The sequence below is a fragment of the Setaria italica genome, chromosome I (genome assembly GCF_000263155.2).
Source record: "Setaria italica strain Yugu1 chromosome I, Setaria_italica_v2.0, whole genome shotgun sequence".
NCBI lineage: Eukaryota > Viridiplantae > Streptophyta > Magnoliopsida > Poales > Poaceae > Setaria > Setaria italica.
This window is the reverse complement of record NC_028450.1, coordinates 38,249,015-38,272,494: the sequence shown is the minus strand read 5'-3', so window position 1 is coordinate 38,272,494 and position 23,480 is coordinate 38,249,015. Positions and strand designations below refer to the sequence as shown.

General features: G+C 47.6%; 3 protein-coding genes across 4 annotated transcripts; all 3 read right to left on the bottom strand.

Annotated features, from left to right (window-relative positions):
• Nucleotides 1-2,454: 2,454 nt before the first annotated feature.
• LOC101778044 lies at nucleotides 2,455-4,310 on the bottom strand. Its single transcript, XM_004953883.2, has 2 exons — nucleotides 3,868-4,310; nucleotides 2,455-3,025 (listed from the first exon to the last, which is right to left on the bottom strand). The coding sequence occupies exons 1-2, from the start codon at nucleotides 4,185-4,187 to the stop codon at nucleotides 2,857-2,859; spliced, it is 489 nt and encodes a 162-aa protein (XP_004953940.1). The 5' UTR covers nucleotides 4,188-4,310; the 3' UTR covers nucleotides 2,455-2,856.
• Nucleotides 4,311-9,291: 4,981 nt separating this feature from the next.
• Nucleotides 9,292-11,154, bottom strand: LOC101777621 (heavy metal-associated isoprenylated plant protein 20). The gene is made up of 2 exons (XM_004953882.4): nucleotides 10,342-11,154; nucleotides 9,292-9,964 (listed from the first exon to the last, which is right to left on the bottom strand). The coding sequence occupies exons 1-2, from the start codon at nucleotides 10,517-10,519 to the stop codon at nucleotides 9,609-9,611; spliced, it is 534 nt and encodes a 177-aa protein (XP_004953939.3). The 5' UTR covers nucleotides 10,520-11,154; the 3' UTR covers nucleotides 9,292-9,608.
• A 165-nt stretch (nucleotides 11,155-11,319) lies between these two features.
• LOC101776938 (aspartic proteinase-like protein 1) lies at nucleotides 11,320-16,029 on the bottom strand. Of its 2 annotated transcripts, none has more exons than XM_004953880.2 (10): nucleotides 15,529-16,029; nucleotides 15,086-15,221; nucleotides 13,984-14,216; nucleotides 13,337-13,564; nucleotides 13,090-13,228; nucleotides 12,946-13,016; nucleotides 12,752-12,851; nucleotides 11,901-11,964; nucleotides 11,750-11,821; nucleotides 11,320-11,651 (listed from the first exon to the last, which is right to left on the bottom strand). In XM_004953880.2, the coding sequence occupies exons 1-10, from the start codon at nucleotides 15,819-15,821 to the stop codon at nucleotides 11,428-11,430; spliced, it is 1,560 nt and encodes a 519-aa protein (XP_004953937.1). In that variant the 5' UTR covers nucleotides 15,822-16,029; the 3' UTR covers nucleotides 11,320-11,427. The 2 variants fall into 2 exon arrangements, with proteins under 2 accessions (XP_004953937.1, XP_004953938.1); XM_004953881.1 differs by having other exon boundaries at nucleotides 13,984-14,250; nucleotides 15,529-15,818.
• Nucleotides 16,030-23,480: the final 7,451 nt, after the last annotated feature.

Sequence of the window (23,480 nt, the reverse complement as noted above, 5' to 3'; positions counted from 1 at the left end):
AGCGGTGGCCACCGGGAGTCCAGAACCCTCTCCTTTTCCCCACTTTTTGGTGGTATAACGACACCACGCAATACAAAAAAGCGAACCACTTGCCCAACAAAAGTGCAGGCATGGGGCCTCTGGTTAACACAAAATCTAATGGGGAATCTACGCACAGTTTCTTTAAACTGCTTGTCTGTGTTGGCAAAACAAATGATGAAGACTCTCTCGGCTGTCTCAGGTGCAATGATCGTTTACTGGAAGCCTATAGTACAGGTGAAGATTTCAGAGTAACTTCGCAAAACAAAATTTCCGCGTGTTCTTTATTTGACGGGACGAATCGAAGCATGCATGTGAGTTCATGTGATGGCAACAAGCCATGATGCAGAAAGCATTGCAGCTAGGTGGCGGTTTGATTAACGCAATATGGATGTCGTATTACTGCCGCGACAGGCGCATGTTCATGGCATTTCTATAATGTCCTGTTGCGTAGCCAGGGGCGGCCCTGCCTCTGATGAGAAGGAAAGGATCTAGAAGAGAGGATTAAAGAATGGGACGGTTTCCCCATCCACGGCAGGATCGGAAGGCCGGCGGTGAAGTACGCGCTGTACGCAGCTGGACTCTTTGACTTCGGGAGACCGACGCCTATGGCTCGGGACAGCAGGACAGGCAGCCATGAAAGCCATGGAACACCAAACATTACCTTGCTTTTTTTTTTCTTTGATAGAGTAATCAACGTTACAGTACCTTGCTTGATGGCCACTTGGCTATAAAAGGCAAGGTGACGCAAGCTATCGCACCGATAAGGCAAATAACTCGGAATTGTTGCGGCACTAGTAGCAGCAAAAATTGAGAAGAAGAAACCTGCAGAAGTTGTGGATATTGCTACTACAAGAGGCCGAGTAGACTACGGCGGAGGAGAAAGCTCAGCATCTGCTACCAACAGACGATCATTCGTGTGTTTCCCGAGGCATGGCCGTACTGCCGCGCGGTGGTCAGTGGTCGCTCATGTGCCCATCTCGCCTCGGTCTGTCTCGGCCCTCGGGCTCGATCGGGTGGTTGACATGCTCTCTGGCGGATGCCATACTGCCATGTGAGTTGCGAGCGTAGGCGGCTGCGGCTCGCGCGACGTGGCCGCCGGAACGCGCCAGGAAACGGGGCGCTCGTTCCGCTGCTGCCGGCATGCCGACGCTTCGGGGGTCAAGGCAGGCAGCCGTGAACCCGTGACGCGACGCACGCCGTCCGTCCTCCGCTCTTGCTCCGCCGCGCCCGCGCGGCAGGCGTCAGGACGGCCCGTCCCGTCCCGGCGATCTGCTGCTCCTCGGCGCCCGTCGGCCTCGGCCTCACGAGCGCGAATCGCCGTACCCGACCGGCAGAATCCGTGCTGCTAGCGGCTGGCGCATTATGCCCCATGGCGCGTAACAAGACGCAACGGCCGGCTCCCAACAAACCCCACAACCTGCGCTATCATGTCAAGATGCCGTGGAGTTCGTTGCATCTGCTATAGGCAGCAGCGTTCCGTCTCCCAGATCGCGTTTCCCATGTGTCGAATTCTCTCGGTTCAGAACGACAAAGATGCTGCGGACTTGATACGTCAAGCTCCCTTTTGCGCCGACCTAGAACTAATAAAGCATAAAAGTATTGCGCCTGCCAAGAACAGTGCCGTGCTTCGTTCCAGAACAGTAAAAGTAAAGCCAGCATACGGTGGACGCACATGTGTCGACTGGTGAGCACAGACAATGAGATGAGGCGGTGAGTGAGGCCCTCCGCCCTCGTTCGTCGTCGTCGGCCATGGCAGGTCAAAAACTCGTGTGAGCCGGCCGCACCGCGTGTGCAAACGGCCGGCCGTGCGGCGGTGGTTGTCCTGCAGGTAGGGGCGACGACGGATTGATTGCATCGAGACCGATCAGGGTCACGGGCGCCTCACCTGGTTCTAGACCGTGCAGGACCACCACCGTCTAGAATGTGCAGTGCGGATAACAGCGATACAGCATGCACTTGTCTTGTTGTTACGTTCGCGCCCACTGCCAGTCCAGACCGCTTTTCTGTCCTCTACGCTACCTGATGACTGATGAGCGGTTTGCACTTTTGCTCAGGCCATGTTTAGTTACTCCCAACTTCCAACTTTGACACTATGCAAAAAGAAGATTCCCCATCACATCAAACTTGCGGTACATGCATGGAGTACTAAATGTAGATGAAATTAAAAAGTAATTGCACAGTTTTGTTGTACTTTGCGAGACGAATCTTTTGAGCCTAATTAGTCAATATTTGGACAATAATTCACAAATACAAACGAAACGCTACAGTGTGCTACAGTGCTGTAACAGTAATTTGGCACCTCCCAAATTCGCCAACTAAACAAGGCCTCACTTCACCTGGGGAGCAGATGGTCAAAATTTGCCAGACAATGTTTCGAAAAAAAAATTGCCAGACAGGTTTTGGCTAGTACATCACTCATGAGTTACTGCAGGCTGTCCATCAACTCAACAACATTCAAGGAGATTTAACAACCAGATGCAATCAATCAAAAGGAAGCAGGCGAGAGAAGAGCAATCTGTTGTCGCAACCAAAGTTTTTTTTTTCCTTCTTCCTTCCGACAGTCAAGGAAACCAAGATTCCAGAGATACACGCGTCAGGGACAGCAAAATTAAATCACTGACGCATTCCTCTCCTGAAGATCCATCTCCCGCTGCCGCTACGGTTCATGAGCGACGACGACGACTTCTAGAGCTAAAAGCTGGATACACAGACGCTAGAGCACTTGCCCGGGAAAACTAACAAGGGACAGACTGATCTCGATCTGGTGCCGCTGCTCCAGGGTGCCAAGCGGGCAACATGCGCCGCTTGCACCACCACGGCCGCCGTTGCGCCGGGCTAGGCGGCGGCGACGGTCTCCCCGCCGCTGCCGGACTGGTCAGAGCCGCTGGCGCCGGAGACGGACGGGGCCTCCTTGATGGAGGTTAGGGAGCACGTCTGCTCCATGCGCTCGTCGTACTCGATCTGCTGCTCCCGGCACTCCTGGCTGCAGAATGCCACCTCGCCCCTGCACGCCGCACACAACAGAATCCAACCAATCATGTCACGGCCATGTTTCTTTGCAAAGAATTAAAACACTAATCTTTTTTTTACTCCAGTGAAGAAAAAAATATTTAACCTGCGGTAGATGAGGGATTGCGACAAGTAAAGAATTGCGAGTTATTAGATGGTTCCAAGTAGCCGGGCTTGTATCATAATCAACGAACAGCTCATATGATTGGTCACCTATGTTTATTAATGCTTTCCTTTGGGGAACAGTGTGTAGGCTTGACTCATCATAATGTTAAATATGCACACACCTACATGATGCGTCAGATGCATCAGCTAATAGTAAACCTAAGCAGTGGAATTGGGAATAAACAACATGCCGAAAGGAAGATTCGCATCAAATATTCCTTCCTATAAAAAACAGGAGGGAATTAGATTCATATACTCCCGAGTATTATGAACTAGAACGTGTCGGATCCTGCTGGAATTCGCAAAATCAACGGGGAACACGGAATACTTCTGTCCATCAATACATGGAGACAGATCAAATTACTTACTTCCCTAATTCAATATACATGGGGAACAAGAACAACCACGAGAACATTACGCAATTATGAATCTGATGAAGGAAACAGGACAGAATCCTAAGCAAGGCGACGCGACGCGTCGCGACGCGATAGAAAAGAGATTCGATCCGAGTGAAATCTTGACGTGGAAAGAACTGATAAGGGGCAGGGCCACTCATAGTGCATCGCTTGTAAAGCAACGTGAAGGGATCGATCGGAGTAAAGAATTTCGACAGGCATTCGAAGGACAATTCCGGTGGAAGGTAAAAGGTAGCTGTGGTGTCGATCTACGAACCTGTAGATGAAGGTGTCGTGGCCGGGTCCGAGGCGGCGGTTGCAGAGGCCGCACGCCTTCAAGAACGCCGCCGTCGTCTCCGCGCCGGCGAGGTAGCCGCCGGAGTAGAACGCCCTCGTCGCGGCGCCGGATCCTCCGTCTCCCATCCCCGCGCCACCAGCTGGCAGGGAAGTGGACGACGTCACGCCGGCGCGCCGCTCCTGGCGGCCCTGCTTAGCCGCCGACGGCACCGTCACCATGCTGGCCGTCCGGGGCAGCACCCTGCTCCTCGGGCGCTTCCCCAGCGCCTTCCCCGACTCGATTCGCTCTGCCGGCTCCATTCCTCTCCCACCCTCCCGCGCTCCGGCTCCTGGCGCCCCCTGTGATTTGATGGCCTCCTCTCCCGTCGCGAGATTTGGAGAGGTGTGGGGAGAGGGAGACTGGTGGGTGGGGATGGTAGAGGGGTTTTGCGGGGGAGCGGGGCATAAAAGGAGGCGGGGGGGAGCGACGCGTGGGATCCGGGCCGTCCGGCCTCCCCGCAGAATCTCTTCGATGGTTCCGATCTGATGCGGACTGGGCCGTCGTTTGTGGCTTCTAACCCGCGGTTTAGGGGAAAGGTTCACCCCCTTGCGCCGCCCGCATGCAATTGCGGCCACATACCTTAACAGATACTGTATCCGGAGGCTATTTTGTGCACTATTAAACAATACCATATATTAGTGCTGTTTATTAGGGATGTTTGTTGCGTTTAAATTAGGTAATGTAAGGTATGCTGCTCGAAGTTTTTGCATCACGTGACTATTAGTCGGTGCAAAATGTGTATAAATTGTCGTTACATATGATCTGTAAGAATGCCACCGCACTAGAGTTTGTCTTGCGTGTTGACCACCGAATGGGATGTGATATTGCGTTTGCATCCACTACTGATTTATTTTTTATACGTTTTACAAAAAAGAAATCGTGATGCAATCGATGTACCATGTCGTAGATCCGTCTACGTACATAGTTTCTCATCTACTTATCTAACCATGTCATAAGGTAAAGTGCTTTCTTTTCTTTTGGTTTTCTCGCATCATGCTAGATGTCATAGCCGTCGAAAATTGTTATGTATTTGTGAGTGTTTGATTGATTTACATCTAATCAGTGTAACATATGAATCATGGGATCATTAGGTCATGTTATAAGTCGGCATAGTGTTTGTATGGTATAAGTTGTCTTGATATGCAATGACTATGACGTGACCACATGGAAGCTTCGTGTTTGCATGTTGATGTATAGCTACATGCTATTTACACTTACATCATATTTGTTTTGTTCTCTCATATTCCATCACGGTTATTATATGGTATGCATGTAGTGCAGTAGATTGAATTTTTTACACATCTTGTTTTCCGCTTGATTTGTCAAAGTATATCATATATTTGACTGTGAGCATGATTTCTATTTTTTTCTATTCTTTTATTTGTGTTATTTCAGATTTATGTGGCCAATTGATGCTATCTTTGTGGTCACTCAACATCCATTAGAATTTCTATTTGTTTATCTCTAACTAGAGCTGGTGAGCTGTAAGTATGAATTATCATTGTCTACATGACTACATACGATCCTTCACTACCACACCAGAATTTGTTTTGCATGTTGACATCTCAATCAGACGTAACATTATGTTTGATGTGATACATCGGTGTCAATATGTACATAGCTTTGGCTCATCAATTTATCTAACCCTATCATACGATGGAGCATAAGCAGACTATCTTCTTTCCCTTTTGTTTTTCCTTGCATCACGCTAGATGCCATGGCGGCAAAATTTGGCATATAGGAGTTTTATTTATTTGAATATGTTTTATGAATTATGTACATAGTTTTATTTGTTTGATCCATCAAACTGTGCTATATGTTTGAATTGGAGCATAGATTTTTATATGTATAAATTATCATTATATACGATCATTTGGAACATCACCACATCATACCTTGTCTTGTATGTTAGATACATGAGTGGGACACAATACTGATGTTTGCTTCAAAAATCTATTTGTTTCTTGTGCTCTTTACATAAAGCCACAATGCACAATGTCTGCAGTGAGAAGGATCGATGTCTATATACACAATACTTTGCCTCATCAACATATCTAACAATATCATGTAATGGACTATAAGACTATCTCCTTTCCTTTTTTTTTCTTGCATCAAGCTAGAAGTCACGGCAACAAAAAAAATTGTCATGTGCTGTTGTTAATTTCTAGAGGGGTGTTTCGCTGATTTACATCTTATTAATGTAATCCATGTGGTATATGGTTTATGAATCTTTTAATTATCAGATCATGCCATAATTCGACGATGTATATGTCCATATCCTAGAACGTGACTACATGGGAGATTGTTGCGTTTGTGTATGTTGATCTATACCATGCATTATATTTACATTTACTTCATAATTAGCTGTGCTCTAAGAACAGTCAAAACCATGCATAGCAAGAGCTTGTATGTTGGAGTAGGCAACAGACAATTCACGGGTGCTGATCCTTTGAAATTCAGTTTTCAGCTCGTGGAAACAAAAGAAACACATTGTTTGAAACAATTTAATAGAGAGAAATAAATAGTGATATTTAGTTGTGTATATTAATGCCTTAATGGTTTATGGCTGATATTTTCTTGGACCCCTTATATTTGAATCCTGCTCCGCCCCTGCTTGTATACCACGAGTACGCAGCAAAGCGAGCAAACTTTGTCGAGAGTTAAATGATTTGTTCCTGCTGTCATAGAGATTCTTCTCTAGATTTGTTCATTTTATTTCAGCATTCTTGTGACTGCATCGTACTTCATTTAGTCCCTTTTGGTTGGGCTTCCAAACATGTTTTTGCTTTTGCAAAGCAAAAGTCAAAAGCTAACCAAAGAGGTAAAAAGCTATATGTGTTTTTTTCTCAAAAGCAGCTTTCGCTCTAGTACAAATCCAAAATCAGGTGCCCCCAGCTTTCACCTGCTTTTGGATAAAGAAATTACCCACCTTCCATTGGTTATGGAGGATACCGATTCGTTTTCCCCTTCTATTCCCGTCACCCGCACCCACCCGTCCCCGCACCAGTTGCCCTCCACCCGACCGCCACCCGGCGCACCCCGCCGTCCCAGTAGGCTGCTGTTGTAGCCGCCGAATGCCCCGCCAGTGTACTACCGCTGCCTGCGGAGCCGCTGGTCCTGGAGCGGCGCCGTTGGGGGAGGAGCAACGTGGCTCTGGTTGAGGTTCTGGTGGTGGTGGTGGTCGAAGGACATGACGTCAGAGGATGGCGGGAAGCCGTAGTTGCCGGCAAAGTTGATGGCGGCGTGCCGGTGGGGAACGCCGGGATGCCCTGCACCATGGCGTGGAAGTTGGTCATGTCCGTGTAAATGATGAAAGACTTAGAAAATTTTCCAAAAGTCATAGTTGTTCTAACCAAACGGCCTTCTGCTTTTCCTACAGCTGCTTTCTCACAGCTGCTTTTCTATAGCAGTTTACAGCAGTTTTTAAAAAACCACATACTAAGATTGCAACGACACTGAGACTGGAGTTCAATTGGACCCTTTTTTTTCCGGCCGAAGCCCGCGCGCGCTGCAGTCGTCTGCACTCTGCAGGATGCAGATCACGAGAAACCCGCGCGCCCGCGCGTGGTAGGAAACCTCAAGGCGTCACGCGAAGACGCAGGGCCGCACCCCGCAGGCCGCTACCGCGCCCGAGAGGATTGGAGCCGAGCCGAGGTCGGTATCCGCGCGGCCGAGGTGGCCGGCAGCGGCAGCAGACACGCCAAACCCGTCGCCCTCGCGGGTTTGCGATGGCTCCTCCAACCTGCGGGGGACTCCTGGCCCCGCCCCCACCCGTCCCGTGGCGGCCGCACGGAAAAAGGCTGGCACGGCGGCCACCTTGGCTTGGCCACCCGAGCCAGCCAGGGCGGGCGGGCCGGGCGCTGCTCCATCTCCCCGCGGGTCGGTCGTTTTCGCGGTTGGGCTGGGGCGTCGCGCCGTGGCGTGAGGAGGGAGGGGACCCTCGCGCCACCGCGCGCTGCCACGCCCACCCCGCTCGTTTCGTAGTCGTGAATCGCGCGCCTCCAGCCCCGGGGTGCGTAGCTCCCGACGGCTCGGTCGCGTGTTGGCTTGGATCCACGCGCTGCGCTGGGCTGAGGCAACGACGACAAAAAAATCTGCCGAGATGCTTCCTCGACTCCTCGTCCAGCGCCCTCACGAGATCGATCGATCGCCCAAAAAAATATCGTCGGACTCGCAAAACCTATGCGTTCAGCAGCACACCGAAAAAAGCTCAACCTGTTGACGACGAAAACTAATGCCAGATGATCCCGATCGATCAACGGAAATTTTATACGCTAGCGTCCGCGTGTACTCCCTCCGTCCCACGAAGAGTGCGCCCAAACAAACAAAACCTGCAGTGATGCCGCGTGTGACGAAAGCGAAGGTGCGTGCGCGGTGGCTTAATTCCCACTATCAACAACAACAGCACATGCATCCCGTTTTAAAAATCCTCGGAGAGAAAGAAATAAAACAGGGCGTGATGGGATGCAATCACCAGCGGCAGATTTCTCCGTATCGGATCGACAAGCTCGCGATCTCAAGTTTTATTCCGTGACTGACGGCCTGTGTTGGTGTGGAGGCCAGAAACAGTATCAGCGCATATATTGCGAGGCATAAACTTATTGGATACGGAGTACTGCAAATGCCAAATGTGCAGATATTAGATAGCATCATCAGACCACTTCAAACCATTCAGTCAGTCAGTCAGAGTAGGGAAGAATTGTGGCGCTGGGGATTTTTTGGACCAAACAATGACGGTTGACGGCAAGTGCTAATATACCTGGGACCAGTTTGGCGCCACATCTTTGTTCCACTAAAAGTGATCAGGTGACTCACCGCAGCAAGTTCGTGAGCCCGGATTCGAGAACGCGTTGGCGCAGTGTCAAGTTTTACGACCAAACCACACGAATTGCCGAACAGTAGTGGGCGAGCATACAACTTTTGCCAACCCATTTGAACTTTCAAGGACCCTTGCCAACCCACCCGGCACAGCACCGTGTTGCCTGGCTACCACAAAGATGCACCAAGAAGAAAATGGCAATCTTTTACTTCAAAAAAACAAAAAAAGAATGGCGATCTGGAAGCACAGGGATGCGTGAGAGCTCGAAAGGAGGCTTTGCACTGGCAGAAAAGCCGGTTTTACCTCATCATGCACCCCTTGGATTTGCCATGGGTCTGAAGTCTGAACCTGATGGTGTCATCCTGCACTGAGCTCCACTGCTCTCGGACCGCTTTTAACTTAAGCGCGTGAGATCATAGCGCGGCAGAGCCTAGAGGGAAAGCTACGTGACGCATAAAGTTTTCAGATATCTTACGCCCTGCTTTCCGGCAACGTTTCAAGCGAGAGACGGAGAGGTGCTGGCGTGCCTGTGAGAGGGACAGCGATATTGACCCTCGGAGCTGATGATCTCATGTTCCACTGCCTGAATCCCAACATAAAGAACGGCTAGGGATCTAAGCGCATAGATTACAACTAGATGGAATCTATCAACGCCAAGTTTGCTTCCTGCTCTGCGTGCCATCGACCTAAAACCTCTGCTACATTCTTGATTCCTCCCTGACTTTAACCACGCCACATAGAAAGAAACCTCGCAAGATTTACAGTGACGATGCAGTGGCACCAATCGCTAGCCTACAGCTACTCCTGCCGCTAAGTACTAAACCACAAGCCTGACTGAGCCACTGTGTCGACCACGTAGGCGTCACATGAGGGAGCAGGCGTTGGGGTTGTCGTCGCTGAACAGGTTGGTGATCTGGTCGGCGCCGATGATGGCCGCCGCCTCCACGCTCCTCGCCGGCGGGTGGTGGTAGTAGCCAGCCGGGTTGGCCCACCTACCTCCATCGTGGGCCTGGAGCTGGGCCGCCCCGATGCCGTAGAGGGCCACGGCCGCCGGGGCGTAGCAGTAGCCGCCGCCGCCAGCAGCAGCAGCGTTCTGGTGGGGCCACGGCTCCGCCTTCTTCCCCGTGGACTGGGCCAGCCGCAGCACCGCCAGCGGGTCCACCTCGCCAGTGACCGTCACCTTCTGCTGCAGCCTGTTCACCTCCACATGCTGCACTCCTGCAAGCAGCAGCTTCAGAGTCATTAACCGCCTCTAAAAATTAACTGGAATCTCTCTCCACAAAAACACTTCGGTTCGAAGGAGATTTCCCCTGCCTAGTGTAGCTCAATGATAGGTGCACGAATATGCTGCTGCATTATTGCAAAAGAAAAAAAAGTATGCTGGGAAAAGCTTAGGCTGAAATGACATGATGGTCATTACTGACTCGGTGAGTGCAGAGTGCAGAGTGCTCATCATCAGGGCACAGAAGGGAAGTCATGGGCGCAATGCTACCGAGCAACGAAAGATTTTCTTTTTTTTGAAAGATTAGCAACGAAAGACTAGCGCAAATGCGTAGGGCCGGCCGGCCAGGGGACCAGAGTGACGGATGACCAACCTCTCATGCCGGAGAGTGCTTTCTTGACCTCGCGCTCGCACCGCTCGCAGTCCATCCTGACCCTGAGCTCCACCGCCTGCACCGGGCGCCGCGGCACCACCATCTTCTTCTTCCTCTCCCTGGGGCGGCCATTGATCGCTCCCAGCAAGCCGAGCAGCTGCCTCATGGCGCCTCCCATGGGGAATGCAGCAAGGTCCTGAAGAGGTAGCAAGCTGCTTGGTGCGTGAACACTCCCAACCTCTTGTGACTGTTGTGAAATGGTGAAACGGGTGAAGGAGCCTAGCTAGGCAAGTCTAGAGGGGCCCTGTCTGGCTCTGTACGAGGCCGGCAGGGACTGTTCGGAGGCCTTTTGAGATTGGCAATGGCGAGACGCGGTGTGACTGAGTGAGGGGACGGGAGAGTGGAGAAGGGGTGCGTGCGGTGGTATGTTTGGGGGCTGACAAGAGAGCACGACGAGGGTGGAAAGCAAGCGAGGGGGAGGGAGGAGAGGAGGAGCCGTGGTGGTGTGGTGCGAGGTCTCGTCTCATGTGACGGTTGTGCAGTGCAGAGGAATGGTGCTGGTGGTGAGGTTGTGTGTTGCAGTAAGCCAAGCAGACGAGCAGAGCACGCAGAGGCGTTTCAGGACGAGCCTGTGTGATGAGGGTGCAAGAAATCGCCTGCAAGGCTGCAGCTTTGGAAAGTGGATGTGGCCATGCCCATGCTTGCTGAAGATGATGTACAAGACTTCGAGGAGGACAGTGCAAGCTCGTCGTTTCCACACCATGACACCAGCCTTCCATGGCTGCACGTCTGCATCTCATGTTGGAGTTACTAGGCGGTGACTGGTGAGCCGAGGAAGTTCAGAACAGACGCAAGCCAACAGAAAAGGATGCCTAATCCATTCACAGGGCCTATGCTCGAAATGGTTCAGACTCTAACCGAAGCATAAGGTCATATGGAGCTTTGGCGATTCCAACCACAGGGTATCCAACGGGACAATGGGGGCAAAATACAGCTGATCTACTCATCTCTAGGGCAACAAAAAAGCACCATATATAAAGCACATACAATATACAGGGCTATCGATTAGTATATTCTATCAGTTGTTCATGAGATGAAGAACACAGTGGACACTGTCAGTAACAGCAACGGGTAAGAGCTAGCGAGGAGCTTCTGTAGGTTCGTCGTTGCGCTGGAGGGCGGAGCCGTGCCTGCGACCGCAGGCGTCACTGCCGGCGAAGTCTGCTGCTCGTTCGACGGCAACGGGTCCTCTGGGCTGTTGTGCTGCGATGGGCCCAGAGGCACAGTCGTGCTGTTGTCAACGTCACGGCCTGCGTTCACAGGAAAACGGGCGTTACCATATTTAATAAGTACCTGGGTGAATAGTAAATTTGGTATTCACTGGTAGGTGGGTATTCTTCTGGCTTACATTCAGAGCGGTACCAGCCCAGCTTCATGTTTTCTCGGTCGAAGACTACATGGTATCCAACAAGGAAATTCTCTGCATTTCACAATTATGTTGGATGTATGGACACGAAATACCAAGAGAACACATGGATTAGATTCATTTGAGCACTTACGGGCGATAATTCCAATAGGTTCTGGTGATGGCAGCACCGCTAAGCAAAACCCGGCGAGCGCTCCCTGTAAATCAGCACACTGGATGATCAGCTGCAGCTCTAAACTACTCTGAAAGGTACTTGCAGTTGAGTTCTGAAACTAGAAATCAGCATGTCATTGACTTTGCTTTCTCTTGTGGGAAGGTATTAACAGCTGCTAAAAAAATTCCGTGTCAAGGGGTACATTGCAACTCCATAAGGCGATGTTCAGAAAAGAATCGGTCACTAATCCCAAGGATTTGTATCCAAACCCCTCTCCAAACAGGCCCTTTTAAAACAAAATTTTCATATTGTAGTGGTTTATGTACTGACCAGACATGCACACTGAACAAAACGTTTATCATGCAGTATTTTAAATCAAACAAATGCGGCAATATAAAAACCTACACATTTACTCAACTGACATTATTTTTTTATATGAACTCAGTTGCCATTCATGCAGGCTTTAGATATACTGACTCAGATCATGCTATATACTCCCTCCGTTCCAAATTGTAGGTCGTTCTAGCATTTTCAGGTTCATAGATATTATTACGCATCTAGATATAGTGTATGTCTAGGTGCATAATAATATCTATGAACCTAGAAAAGTAAAAAACGACCTACAATTTGGAACGTAGGGAGTATGTCAGTATTTTATGGAAGTGAGCTCAAATGAGCAGCAGTTCATTCAGGAGCACGGAACTTCAAATGTACTGATTGAGAGCAAAAGGACGCATGTAAGATTCACTAAACACGATTCCTATCTAAAGCCTGAATGAGAGATACTGATTTGAGGCCTTTTTTTCTCTGACCCAACAAAGATGGCGTACCTGTTTGTCATTAAATGGAAGGATAGGACTAACAGCCTGGAAGCTCTTGTTCGCAGCAAAAGTCAGTGTTATAGTTGGCACATCAGGCATCTCAAGAGGACTGTATGTAATGACACATCAGTGGATTTATTCAACAGAATCACAGAAACCAAACAGGTACTGGATGACCTTAAATGAAACCACAAGTTACTCACCTAGCACTATAGCAATACTTCCAAGTACTGTCTTCAAAAGGCACTCTTGAAGCATTCATTTGTTTGTCAAACTGAAAATTTAATATCAAATTAGTACTGAAAATTATACATCAAAATACCAGCTGCAAATGCATGTGTATTCACCTCCACTGTGACAGCCTTATAAACGTCGGGAGGAAGAGAAGTAAATGATGTTCCGCTATCAACTAAAGCCTCGAAGCCAGTATCCTCAAGACATTTATGTCCAATACAAGATTTATCAACGTTAACAGCATAAGTTTGACTGGAAAATTAAGAAAGAAAGATGTAAGTGGACTGTAAAGAATTCATGAACCATTGCAGAAACCGATGGCATTATTAGTTGATAAGATAATCACTTTGAGCTACTCACAGTTTGCCATACAGAGGAACAAATGGTGTAGACTGTTGAGTGGACACTCCTTGATCTCCAAAGAAAATTCTCCCAGAATTATCTTCCTTAAAGCACATCGAGAAGGAATTACGAACTAGTCCAGCTCTTGCAAGGAAACTAGGAACTGATATATCTGCCATTCCAAGGCCAAGGAGTCCATCCGGCGCAATACCATCCAAAATATCACCACTTTGCTTTCTACCACAACTATACCACAAGGATACACGATCTTAGTAAACTGAAATGACAGAATGTCAGCTAATCATGACACTTGACTACTCGAGTGGCTCAGTACTAGAGCAACATCTCTAACACCAGTTATTTTGTTCATACATTGCATTGAAGCATCTAACAAGGCAAGATGAAATGAAAAAAAAAACACAGAATGGCTATGGCTTAGCTTAACATACTAATGTCTTATGCAAATGCACAGATAAGATACCTAGAAAGTGTTCAGAGTATTTATGAGTACTTCAAGGGCAAACATCCAGCAAAGGACAACAATCCAAGTGAGGATAATGTGGTTTGTCAAGTGACGTTACTCCTTTTAAGTCAACGAAACAGTATTGTTTATGAAACCAAAGTACAAAAGTCATGTTGAGGGAGAAAGTGACAGAAAAGCTTACCCTATAATAACTGAAGCGTTCACTGGTACATGACCCTGCCTGGAGGCCAAGTGCAGTGTATCCTCAATCAGCAAACCAGAGCTGGTAGTATTTTCAGAAAAGTACTCAATATTGTATGGGCAAGGCTGCTTTGGGTTTGTACAGCCTGAACCCAGTAGGCATAGCTCATGGCTGCAAGGAAGATGCCGACTTGTTGTTGATTCAGCAGGCTTGTATATTCCAAGATCTCTATCCTGCATAATAGATGCTCCATTTATGACGGAGCACCTGCGAAATCAATCACTGGAAATAAGCACTAAAATGCTTCAAATTGTAGTAGTCTCCTTTTGTTTGTACATTTGTTACAAAGAATTGTATAAGCAACATAAAATTTAAAAAATGAGAATCAAAATTCACACATGATGCCACAATTTGTACATGCCCCTTGGGTTCCAAACTAAAAAAACAAATTAGCCAGTGCCAAATTTGCAAGTCATGCCTAATTGGCAGTGAAATGTAGGTATGCAACTGATGCAGATTATTACATGAAATTTATACCATGAATCCCATGTGCCATTTTGTTGGTAGTGCAAGTCTTTTTAAATGAAGTGCTAAATTGCAATTGAAAGGTGAAGTAAAATCACTTTCCATCAAAATGGACATGGACTTCCATGTGGTAATTTAGGATCACATGATGGTTCGCGCAAACTTCGCAACTCTACTTGCATGTTGCAACAACAGTAATCATAGTGAAATTTAAAGTGAAAATGACCTTAGAAACACGATGAGAAAGTTTACAGAATAGTCAAACTAGTTTGACGTTTGGAACATCTGTCTTTTTTTCCCCTATGAATTCCAATATATAGTCAATGGAATCAAAGCAAACTACAAGGAATGTATTAGATTCTTCGACCATGGTTGGCGCATTATTACTTGTCAAGAATTGTTAAGACTAGACGTCGTAATATGCACCAGCATTTTTATATTAACATACTCAAATGTCTTTTTATAAAAGATAAAAAAAACAGGTCCTTATATGTCTCTACTCAAGCTGACACAACCATTTCACAATACAACAGCTAAAGACATTAACATCACCCTACTGATCGAAAGAGATGGATACCAGATTTCCACGGTAGCCAGACAGAGGAGCACACTGGATACAGTCACAGGGTACCCAAAACAGATCACTCCCAGTATCCAATGCAACCAGAAATGAGGTGTTTGGCGTCCCAACATCCACCCAAGTGTAATATAACCTACATACCAAAAGTTAGACGAAATAACATTAGCTTACAAGTATTCCAACAAGGCACCTAGCTCTCTGACTGAAAAATAGGAAAACACAGAGTACTACATCGCAGTGACGGTAAAAGCAGTAAAAACAGAGTCTACCAATACCAACAGTGCATCCTTTTATTTTTTGCTACAATAGCGCCGCATTCTTTTTAACTATCTCGTAGTTCTACAATTTTAAGTAGTAACACTATCATTCACAGTGGTGTAGGTAAAACTGTAAAAAGTTCAGGGGAGGAAGATCCAACAGGGGCAGGGAATGCGGCGCACCAGCCTAAGCCATTGCCGGGGGAGAAGATGCTGCCGCCTTTGGAGAGCGAGAGGAGCTGATACTTGCCGCCGAGCCGCTGCTTCTGCCGCTGGAGATCGCTCCTCACCAGCGCGCGGTAGTACTCTCCGCTCCCGCGCCGGGGCCACCACTCCCCGCGCGGGCCCGCCTCCAGCCGCGCCTCGTCGGACAGCCGGTGCACCATTCTCGACGAGAGCGTCGTCGCGGCCTCAGCCGTGAAAGCTGCCGCCGCCACGGCGAGCAGCAGGAGGGGGAATAGGACCGGGAGGCGCATGGGTGGATCTGAAATGAGCTCGCAGAGGCGGATCTGAGGGTAATGCGGCGCGGTGGTGGGGAGGAGGGGATCTGAGGCTAGGGTTTAGCGAGCGGGAGGCGAGGCTGAGGAGCAGGGAGGCGGTGGTGGGTGGGGCGGGAGAGCGTGGAGAACTGGAGGAGAGGGAGGAGCTGCGGCGGTGGTGTGGAGGTGATGATGGTGGTCTGGAAGTTAGCGCAAAACGGAGGAAGGCGGAGACGGTTTTGGTCATTTTCTTGACAGACCCTGTAGGAGTTTGAAATTTGGTTCACAAGAATTTCAGTGTCGAATCATGGTAGCAAACTGCAAAATAGCGACTGTTGAAATAAAAAAATAAAAAATGTTTTACAGACAGTAACGAGAAAATGTTATGTTATACAGTACTCCTTCTGTAAAAAAAATGCAATTCTCATTTCTCGAAGAGTCAAACAGATTTAATTTGACCAAATTTATAAAAAAACATTACTAACATTCACGTCTCCAAATTAATTTAGTATGAAAAATATATTACATGAATAATCTATTGATATTTATTTTGTAGCATAAATGTTAGTACTATTTTGTATAAATTTGATCAAATTTAAAATTGGTCAAATTTAAAATTAGTTGACTTCTCGAGAAGCGAGAGTTGCATTATTTTGGGGACGGAGGGAGTACTTGGTTACTGATGCAAAATTTCTTTCTCGAAGCTTCGCAATTTAGTAAAATTGTGTCTAAAGCCTAATTTTTTTCTTTTAACCAATAATATCAGGTACTGTATTGAGCTATGAGAATGCTATAAACCAAGTCTCCAACCTTTGGTTTTGTTTTAATTTTAAGAGTGATAGGGTCTCATATGGTCGATTTTAAGTTCTATTCCAAAGTAACATATATTTAGGGGTTCACAAGACTAATTTCCTTCTTTTGTGCATATGATTCAAAGTAGAAGTGCTTACTCTCTTTATTATTTTCTTGACTATTCGTACTGCTTTTGGCATATAATTATTGTTAATAATCTTCTAGTACCCATGGGAGCATGGGACTATGGTCAACTTTTGGTGCATTTATTATGAGGATATAAATTTTAGCACATTTAAACAACTCTTTTTTATGTATTGTTGTGTCTATTACTATTTTAATCACGTGACCATAATCACATGTCAAACATAAATGAATCCTCAAGCTGATGGATCACCCCTACGCCCCACTATAGACTTGCTAAAGCCTTAAAATTTGTACTGAATTGCCTTTGAGAATACGGAAGAAACGGAGGGCTTAGCAGCTTATTTGCGTAAGTTTGTTTAATGGGAGTTTTTAACAGCAGAGGTCCATCCGCTCAAATGACCAGAGTCCCCACACAGCCACCTCGAGGCACCGCGCGTGGTGGTCCCCACGTGGTAGTGGTGCGCTGCGTATCATCCGTTGGTCGCTTTGCTTCCGCGTGGGCCCCGCCGAGACCACGGATGGACGGCGCAGGCGCTGATGAAAGCGTGCCGAGCGGCCGCCCCGCCTGTCAGAGATAAAAATCCCCGTGCCGCCGTCCAGCTGGCGATGTGCGGTCCCGCCTACGTGTATGATTCCTGAACTCGATTAAAGTTTTTTTTTTTGAAACTACCAGCTCGATTAAAGTAGAAAAATGGCATCCGATCATATCCAAATGCACATGTTCATAAGTTGCTAGGACTTTCTTTCAGGAAAAAAGTCCTCCTTTGTTACTTGTTTTTAAATATCGAATTCTTTTTTAAAAACTTGAGCGGCAATGTTGGCACATGTTTTATTTTGTGATGATGTGATAATGTCACGTTGACTGTTCCCGAGACACTCTCAATCATCATGCGGCGAAAAAGAGCTTTAACAACGTGACAAATGGCAAATGCCGTTCTTCTTTTGGTACCCGTCAACGCCCTCCATGATACTGCTCCCGTCCCGTTCCCCCTGAGGAAAGGCACTTTGCCAATGATTTTCCCTTCCGTCCGTCCCGTCCCGTCAATACCAGATTTTAGGCCTTCTTTGGCAGTGACCCGAAGCCCTGCCAAAGGTAGGAAAGCAAACGGCACGAAGTCCCTCAGAACCCGCTGAGACGAGCCATTCCACGGAACAGGAGCCAAACAATGTGGCTCCCGCGGCTCCTCCCTATTTTTGCCAACCCTGTTCCTCGGGAGGGCCCGTAGGTGGAGCGAGGACGGCGCCATGTAGCTAGCAGTGGGAGGTGGGGATAGCGCGAAGCAACCGGTGGCGAGAGTGCGGTGAAGATGCAGCATGGCGGGGAGCAACAGGGCGGCGGCAAATCCAATCCCTGCGCGGGAGCTAACCTGGAGTAGCGATGATGCCCACAATGGGCACGTGGTCTGCCAGCCCCGGTGCTTGCTTGTGGCATGCAATCCACCTCAAACGCTGGCGTAGCAGAAGCAAGCTGCAGCACAGCAGCAGAGACGGCAGAGGCTTGGGCAACAGCGGGTGGCATGTAGAAAAGACAGGAAGGGAGGGAACAACCAAATGGATAAGGTCCAAGAAGCATAAAAGAGAGAGAAAAATAAAAAGTAGTAGGTGGATAATAAGTGAGGGGGTAAGAAGAAAAAGAAAAAAATAGTAAGTATAATATAATGATTGGTTAATATATAATTCTATTCATTAATATTTCTATCACGTACAAAACTCAAATTATAAACAAGAGAGAAATTAAGGGTATTTTGGATATTTGACATCTTTCATAAATTCATAAAAAACAGAAGAAGCCATTGTGCCAAACGTTTTTCAAAATAGCTTCAGCTCCATCAGAAAAGCTGCTCCACCAAAGAACCACAGCCGAAGCTGTTTTAGCCACACCCACAACCTTGCCAAACGAGCAAAAGCACAGAATTATACAGAAACACGAGTAGCTCTGTAGATGTAAAGAAAAAAATGACTGAGCCAGCTATTAGGACAACTTTAGCGTAAAATTTTTTTTGGCTGAGCCAGCTATTAGGGCAACTTTAGCGTATAAAACTAGGGAAATTTGTCTCCTCGACACCGTGAAAGTTGGGTTTCGCGTAGAAAACATCGTCAAGAATTGAATTTGTCGACACCACACTATGAAAACGTGATTTAGTCTATAACACACCGTATCACCGTATCAACTAAAGTAATCATTTCTAAGAGGACAGGTAAAAAAACCATTGTACCCTCCGCATGGGCCACATGTCATATTCTTCCTTCCCACCTCTCTTCATCCCTTATCCTCTGTCGACCTCTCTTTTTCCCGTGGCAATCCTCGTGTGCATGTGCTGCTGCTCCGCTCCGGCTGGAGCTGCTTCACGCGGCCATAGCGCTCAGGCTCCCCCTGCCACCGCCGGCCGCGCCGTACGAGCTCCCTGTTAGCAAATAAACTTGTGCCTGTTTAGTTTGTTTGTCACGTTTCTTGTTTTGTTTAGAGGTGTGCATGAGCTTTCAGAAAATAGTCCAGAAAACGCTGCAGCTTTCAGCAGCACAAACCATCGTGTTCAACCACATTCGCATGAGTTGTGTCTTCGTGTTCTTGGCTCTTGCTGGTACGGTGCTTGTCGCCGGGAGACTCCTGGCACTCCCCGTCGCCGGCTGCCGTGAGCCACGCCGCCCGAGCTCCCCGTCGCCGACCGGCGCGAGCTGCGCACCTTGAGCTCCCCGACGCCGCTGCCCACATGCCCGGCCGCGAGCCGCGCCGACGCTGCCCGCACGAGTCGTACCGTCGCTGCCACGGGAGATCCACCGCCGTCGGTCGGGCCAGCTCGCCACTGCCGCCCAGGCGCACTTCCTGCCTCCGTCCGCGTGCGGGCGAGCACTCCGCGCCGCCCATGCGATCGAGTTGCCTGCTGCTGCGTGCCGAGCTCCCCCAGTACGAGCTCGCGCAGGACACGGGAGGGGAGGCACAGTATAGAGAGAGAGAGGACGTCGGAGGGGAATAGGGGAGGAAGAGAGAAGATGACAGGTGGGCTCGAGGGTAAAATGGTCTTTTTACATGTTCTTTCAGCCAAAAAGGACTGGTTTATTCGATGTGGTGTGGAGACTAAATTGCAATTTGGTGACGTGCTGGAGACAAAATCAGCTTGATGATGTGTGTTACACAAAACCGGACACGTACAACTTTCCCATAAAACGAGTCCTGCCTGTATCGCAGCTGTCCCTGGCCCCTCCGGCCTCCGGCACTTGCATTGAGGCAGCCGAGGCGAGACAAAGGAAAACAAAACAACGAGGCGGTGACAGTGAGTCGCTGTTGGTCCAGCTTGCGAGTTCCATTTGTCCGTGTTATTACTAACAAAATAATGCTCCTCATTAGGAGTATTTCGCACCCAAATAAAAGCATGCCTGCCGACTGCGAGTGATCGTGATCCTATACCTGCGTCACCAACCGACCGTCCTTTTTTTTAATCGTGCAAGGGCAGCTCCAACGTTTGAGCTAGAGATGAGAGAGAAAACTTTCTTGGTACTATATATTGGACCACAGGTGCTAGCAAAGCTAGCACGAGAAGCAAAATTGGGCACCCGGGTGCTAGGGATTAAAAAATTCTTACATGTATGACACCAAGTGGAAAGAGATACCTAAAAGATGAATTGTTTCTTGGAAGCGGGACGGTGGTAGAAGTTTTACGCGTTGGAGCAAAATTTTTTTTTGCTAGCACTATTGTTCTGACATGGCATTGTCCTAGCACCTCTCTTAGCCCCCCTTTTGATACTCCTGCTAAAGTTTAGCACCTGTCACATCGTATATTTGGATGCTAATTAGAAATATTAAATATAGGCTAATTACAAAACTAATTGCACAGATGGAGTCTAATTCGCGAGAAGAATCTATTAAACCTAATTAGTCCATGATTTGATAATGTGATGCTACCGTAACCATTTGCTAATGATGGATTAATTAGGCTTAATAGATTCGTCTCGCAAATTAGCATAGGGGTTCTACATTTAGTTTTATAATTAGCTCATATTTAATCCTCCTAATTAGCATCCGAACATCCGATGTGACACTGCTAAAGTTTAGCACCTAATATCCAAACACCCCCTCAGGAGTAGGCGGCCGCGACGTCAAGGGTTGGGAAGCGGAAAGCGCACCACTGCCACCTGCTCGGGTTCCGAGGACACATGTTGCCTCGTCGTGCACGCAGGGAGATGCCGAGTTGGGCTAATGGGTGGGCTGTTCTTTCCTCTCCTGAAAGTCCAATATGATTTTTCTTTGTGCCAACCCAAAATGGTGATTTTTTCTCTCTAGCTCCTCCTTCCACCGCTAAAATCGTGTTTGGATCCCGCAACCACCTCCTGTTTAGGGGAAACCTGATTTTCACGAAACCCCAAAAATGCATATTAACAAAAATGGATCCTCATCATTTTTAGTGGAACTGGTTTTCCATAACCACAATTTTGGCGCCAACATAATACATCATTTTCCTACTGCAACGCGCGAAACTTTCTCTCGCAGTCGTGCTTTCGCGCCTAATGTTGCCGCCGAAGTAGGATATAAGCAGCCCCAACTAGGTTAGCGTCTAATTAATCAATCGACATCAGAGAAGGTTGGCCGCTGCCGCTGGACTGCTGGTGAGTCGCCATCCCTTTCGTGACCTCCTTCAAGCACTCGAGTCCAATTCAACGGTCAGTAGTTGTATTGATCTCAGGTAATATCTTCTTCTTATGCATAAATTCAAAGCAAAATAATGGGTCATCGTTGAATAGTAACACATCTAGCTTGTTGCCAACATAGAGTTGAAACACACAGGTAGTTGTTAGAACATGCAAGTGTAAACGCCAAATCTCGCACTTGTGATTCCTAGATTTGAATTCTCCTCTGATTCATGGTAGTGTGTATGTTTAATAAGATCTGTATAAGTAATCACCATGCTATAGGGGTTCCTTTTAGAAAAATATGAAGGATCATGTGGACAAAAAGATTAAGAAGAAAAATACAGATAAAATTTGCATAAAGAGGCACACATGGAAACCTAGCGAGGACAAATCCCTCCTCAACATCCTAAAGGATCAAACTTTGAATGGTGGAAAACAGGGGACCACCTAAACAAAGACAGCATGGCATGAGATCTTAGCTTCCTTCAATGTCTGTTTGGTACAGTTCCATCTGATTCTCTATGAGAACTGATTCTCTGATAGAAGTGATTCTGTACCTAAACATGATTATCTTTGATTCTCCAGCATAACCTCTTAAAATTAGGATGGAGAATCACTTCACAGAATCAGTAGAAGCTACTTTTTTCCAGCTCCTAGCCTCATAGTTCATTTCAGAGAATTACTTCACAGAATCAGCAGAGAATCACTTTTCTCTGAAAAACTGTTTGGCAGAGCTCTTGGTGGATTCAACACAGAATCAGCTTTGGAAGTTCTGCCAAATGCACCCTTGAACTGCAACAATTGAAGAATTGGCACATGTACTTCAGGACTTGTTATACTACAATGAATAAGCTTCTTCAGTACACTGGATTTGGTTGGGATGACGACGTCAAAATGATAAAAGCTTCAAGGACAAATGGGAGGAGCTTATTGAGGTATGTTATAATATAGATATTTTTCTATTCTGTAATTTAAATGTATTCCCAAGTTCGGTGCCTAATTTAACCAAATATGAACACATTGTAGAAAGACGTTGTTGTTCAAGAATATCATGATAAAGTGTGGTTGTTGGCGTCAAGAAAATGGGGTCCCCCAGGTAGACGATTCATGGAGGCGCTTGACCGCCACAGCTTTCGGAGGGGTGGGCCCCGGTATGGGCCCACCTAACTCCCGGGTCGTAGTGTTGATGTTTTATACCCGGCAACATACTGAGGGGTATTTCGAAGTAGTAGATTGGTTGGTGGGGGATCACCGGACCTGGAACTTGATGGTAAAAGTGAGGACACAAGACACATATTTATACAGGTTCCAGAGTAGTGTAACACCCTACATCATGTTTGGGGTGTTGTATATTACACCCTGCGCTTGAGTGTTGTCTGGTGTTGAGGATTTGGTCCTCTATTGTGGTTCTATGAGGTATTCGCCTACCGATCTAGAGACCCCTGCCCTCCTTTATATACTCTAAGGGGCGGGATTACTAGTCGGTTATAAGGAGGAGTCCTAGTAGGAGTCCGTCTTCTTCCTTCCTTGCGTGTACTGAGGATCTATCCACGACATGCGGAGCTTGGAGACTTGGGGGATGTCGCTACGGAGGACCTCGGGGGAGGGACTGGGCTGCCTTTGCTGCGAAGAAAGAGCATGGTGGTGGCATTAAATGGCCTAACACTCTAATGGTGTGAAAGGACTGACATATGGGTGCACACGCTTCAAGACGAAGACCACCAGTAACCAATGTTGAAGAAGTAAGCCTACAGCAGCACCTCTACGGGATCCAAGACTCCACATGCATGGAATGGTAGCATGCACACACCAAAACAAGACAAGACAAGACCAAAAATAACTCCTCCATATTAATACATGCATGAAACCCCAAGGTGTGGTCCTAATGTATCACGAGAGGGTGGCAACCATGTGCTCTCCCCCTCTCTCTCTCTCTCTCTCTCTCGCTCTCTCCACCCACTTACTCTTTTCACCTAGTGTGAGTTCATTCAGTGCTCACCACCCATGTTGTTCTGGGAGTTCAACGTGTTCAGCCCCCGGCCGAATCTCAAAAGGGGTCTCCTCGGACCCCCGCTTGGGCGTTCGCACGCC

Coding starts and splice junctions, on each gene's coding strand:
- LOC101778044 (XM_004953883.2), bottom strand. CDS start 4,187: ATGGAGCCGGCAGAGCGAATCGAGTCGGGGAAGGCGCTGGGGAAGCGC. Junction 3,026..3,867: donor CACGACACCTTCATCTACAG/GTTCGTAGATCG, acceptor TGCGGCGTGCAG/GGGCGAGGTGGCATTCTGCA.
- LOC101777621 (XM_004953882.4), bottom strand. CDS start 10,519: ATGGGAGGCGCCATGAGGCAGCTGCTCGGCTTGCTGGGAGCGATCAAT. Junction 9,965..10,341: donor AGCACTCTCCGGCATGAGAG/GTTGGTCATCCG, acceptor TGCTGCTTGCAG/GAGTGCAGCATGTGGAGGTG.
- LOC101776938 (XM_004953880.2), bottom strand. CDS start 15,821: ATGCGCCTCCCGGTCCTATTCCCCCTCCTGCTGCTCGCCGTGGCGGCG. Junction 13,017..13,089: donor ATAAGGCTGTCACAGTGGAG/GTGAATACACAT, acceptor TTAAATTTTCAG/TTTGACAAACAAATGAATGC. Junction 11,822..11,900: donor ACCTATTGGAATTATCGCCC/GTAAGTGCTCAA, acceptor TGTGAAATGCAG/AGAATTTCCTTGTTGGATAC.